Source organism: Mycetomoellerius zeteki, unplaced genomic scaffold (genome assembly GCF_001594055.1).
Source record: "Mycetomoellerius zeteki isolate Tzet28-1 unplaced genomic scaffold, Tzet1.0 scaffold699, whole genome shotgun sequence".
Lineage (NCBI taxonomy): Eukaryota > Metazoa > Arthropoda > Insecta > Hymenoptera > Formicidae > Mycetomoellerius > Mycetomoellerius zeteki.
This window is the reverse complement of record NW_017257718.1, coordinates 22527-26166: the sequence shown is the minus strand read 5'-3', so window position 1 is coordinate 26166 and position 3640 is coordinate 22527. Positions and strand designations below refer to the sequence as shown.

Here is a 3640-nt window from a genome sequence, read left to right as displayed (position 1 = left end):
AAGGGTCGGGGGTGGAGCAACATAATCGGCAACTGAGCAACAAATTAGCAACAAATTAGCACAAAAAGATCGTGTGCCATTTTTTATTAAAAAAATTTTTTTTATGTGGCTGTGCTAACTTTATTCTTAAGTTAGCACAGCCATTGTTTCCTCGGAATTGGCTGGAGCAACAAAATCGGGAATTGAACAACAAATTAGCAACAAAAAAGCACTAAATTTTTGTGTAGGTTTCGTTCGATTGTGCTGAAGTGGCTGTGTCAGCTTAATAGACGTCATACTGATGTGAGAAGTATCCTGGCAATGTCATCTTCTAATTTATATGTCGATTTGATCAATTTGATTTGTTTCTCCCACGTTCGAAGTAGTTAGATTTGCCATTGAAAACACCAAGCAAATCCACTACCGCCGTTATGTTCGTTCGGATTGGTCCGATAAAGTCATGGCCACGATTCGCTGTCGTCGGTCTCACCTGCTCACCTTCAATCGACGCCTCGCCGTTGCATGTCGGTTGTCGTAGTCGATTGTCCTCTGCGGCCCGCTCGGTCTGCATCTTCCGCGTCGTCTCCAATTCCAAGCGTACTATCGCTAATTCGCGTTCCGCTAATTCTTTCTCTCTTCTGCACAGATCGGCTTCTCGCTGTTGTCGACTCGTCGTCGGCTGCGCATCACTTGCGTCAGCCTGTCGCGCACTCTCGATATCGTCGTTGCCTTCGCTTTGTTCACTATTCAGCCACGTCCCCGACGGATCGGCTTCTAAGAGACGTGCAATTAATTCGGCCCGCGCCTGACAATCCATGCGCTATTAGCAACTCTTTCAACGCAGCAACCGTGAATTTATTCGGATCCGACACCGTGACGACTCTACGTCACAGTTTATTCCGATTCGTTACTCACGTTGTAGCGCGCACTGCACTTTTCTCTTCGTCGTTTACGTCTCGTCGAAAGAAAAATTTTTCTTGCACCACTCAGATGCACGTTCTTCATCTTCTTTGCCGTCTCTAACCTCTTGCGTCACTCAATTTTTGACGACTCTTCTCGAACTTCTTCTTTTTTAATTGATGGCTCCCGCCTCCGAATATCAAAAGGAGGTCGATACGGTCAGATCCCGGTGAATAGACTTTCGAAAGATAAAAATGTACAAAATATAAAGATGCGCTAGACGTGGCGAAATTGCGATTTTGCTGACTGGAGCGTCATAGACGGAGTATACAACTCCGATAATACAACCACGCGACTGAATGCCTAGAGCTGAGCGGAGCATATGCTTCGCTGGGATGGGAGGGGTAAGGCGAAGGCAGGGCATAGCGCCTGCGCAGGTCGCGGGTAGGCGCGAGAGTATGAATTCAGAACTGCCTGTCACAAGCTTTAGAGAAGTTGAGAATAAGACGGCATAGGCAATCCGAAGGATCCGAAATGGCCCTTGTAAATCTCTCTAACCTGTCCCTGGAATTTGAGGTACGGTCAACAATGCGCCTCAGATATCGTGCCTGAGTATAGGTATCCGGACAATCGTATACTAGGTGGACGATATCTTGCCGTGTCGAACCACAAGGGCAAGAAGGATCGTCGATCAGATTTTTACGATGTAAACTAGAATTCAAATTATAGTGATTCGAACGCAAGCGGTTAAGCATAACAATAGTTTGTCTAGATACTTTCTTGCGATAGTACCAAGGCTTAGCAGACCTTTGGAAAATGTGAGAAAAGTAGTAAGTTCCTTTAATGTCAACCGTGGATTCAAGTTGTTGATAAAAGCTATCGGTAATTTGCTGCTTGATAATAGCGCAGAGGTCCGAATAAGGGACCTTGAAATTAGGCTCGATGCCCTTGCGTATCGCTCTCCTGGCGAGCCGATCGGCTCCCTCGTTACCGGCTATACCTTTATATGAGGGGACCCAAATAAATTGTATGTGCGTGCCTTTAGACTTGGTCTCTTCCAATCCTACCTTAATAAGGGGAATAAGATAATTATTAGAGGAATTGCAAGGTCCACTAATGGATTCGAGCACGCTTTTAGAGTCGGTAACAATCGAGGCTTTATGTATTTGTAAATCTATAGCTATCGTTAGGGCATTATATATGGCGTAGGCTTCGGCGGAAAAGACTGAAGTGTAGGAAGATAGCTTATACATAAGCTCAGCCTGCAATTGAGGGGAAAAAACCGCTGCACCCACGTGTGTACTATGATCAAGCTTAGAGCCATCAGTATAAAAAACGATGGATTCGGCCGTAAGATGGTGAAACTCCTGCTCGAATAAGGCCTGAGCATTACAGTTGGGGAATGACTTAAGAGTTTCCAGAGAAGGAGCGGATAACTGAGCATAAGAGAAAGATATCATGGTGGAGTAAAAAGAGTGACGAAAGTTAGGGAGAGTATACGAGCAATCCACGACGTTGTGGAAAGACCATATATGGTGGAAAAATAAGAACAGCAGGAAAGTGAGCGCGCAGATAATTAATTCTGTTAGTATTCAAGGCTAAATCATATAACTCATGAAGTTTAACAACCGCCGGGTGGTCCCTCACCGAACTAATCTTCATAAAGTATTTAGAAGTCAAAAGACGAAATCTGCTAGAGAGCGTGAGTTCGACAGTCTCCGCATAGATAACATTAAGCGGGGTGAAAATTCTGTATCCATAGCACAATCTTAGGGCTTGATTTTGGATGATTTGAAAAGCACGTGACAGATCATTATTCATTAATCCAAAAATGTGGGCGGAGTATTCAATGGCCCGCAGCATAGCTCTGTAAATGATGAGCAGCACGTGAGGGTATGCCCCCCACCAAGTACCTCTGAGAGCAGATATGACCTGCATGATCCGCTTACCTTTCTGTATAATAGAGGTCATGTGAAGCCTTCCCGAGAGTCTAGGATCTAAGAGGACTCCAAGAAAGCGCACCGAGGAAGAGGCCGGAATGCGATGATTCTGAATGGAGATATGGTAGTTAGGCGGATTCAAAGGTCTCTTGAGAGAGAAAACCATAAGTTGAGTTTTCGACAATGAAATTTCCAGCCCACGTCCAAGCAAGAACGTATTTAAACTTTGGAGAGATCGCTCGACCGATTGGATGGCGGACGTCGTATCCTTATCTGATGAAAAGATAACGATGTCATCGACGAATTGGAGGAGTTCCGTGGCCGGGTGAAGCGTCTCATTGATCTTGCTTAAATATAGATTGAACAACGTGGGGCTGAGAACGAAACCCTGGGGGGTACCTTTAAATGAGCTGCGAGGATTAGAAATCGAGCCATGTAAAAAATTGAGTAACAAATTAAATAGTGCGCCGAGAGAGAAGGTTAGAAACAAAAGCAAGTATCAAAGGGGGGAAATCAAGTGCTAAGAGATCCTGGAGGAGAATGTGAGGCAATACATTGTCAAATGCAGATTTAATGTCAATAAATAGGGCGACTGTATCCCGCTTGGCTAGAAAGCCCGTATGAATGCTGGCGATCAGAGCAGTGAGATTGTCCTGGCATGATCTGAATTTGCGGAATCCAAACTGATTGTTTGGTAATAGATCCGAAAGAGGAGACTCAATGAGCCAATACAGGCGATTAAGAATAATTTTTTCCATAATCTTGAGTACACAGGATGTGAGAGAGATGGGTCTGACACCATTGTTGTTAGGTTTGGGTAA

The 3640-nt window shown here is 44.7% G+C and overlaps 1 protein-coding gene across 1 annotated transcript; it reads right to left on the bottom strand.

Moving 5' to 3' along the window:
• Nucleotides 1-1343: 1343 nt before the first annotated feature.
• On the bottom strand, nucleotides 1344-2339 carry LOC108729040 (uncharacterized). The gene has a single exon (XM_018457957.1). The coding sequence runs from the start codon at nucleotides 2337-2339 to the stop codon at nucleotides 1344-1346; it is 996 nt and encodes a 331-aa protein (XP_018313459.1).
• Nucleotides 2340-3640: the final 1301 nt, after the last annotated feature.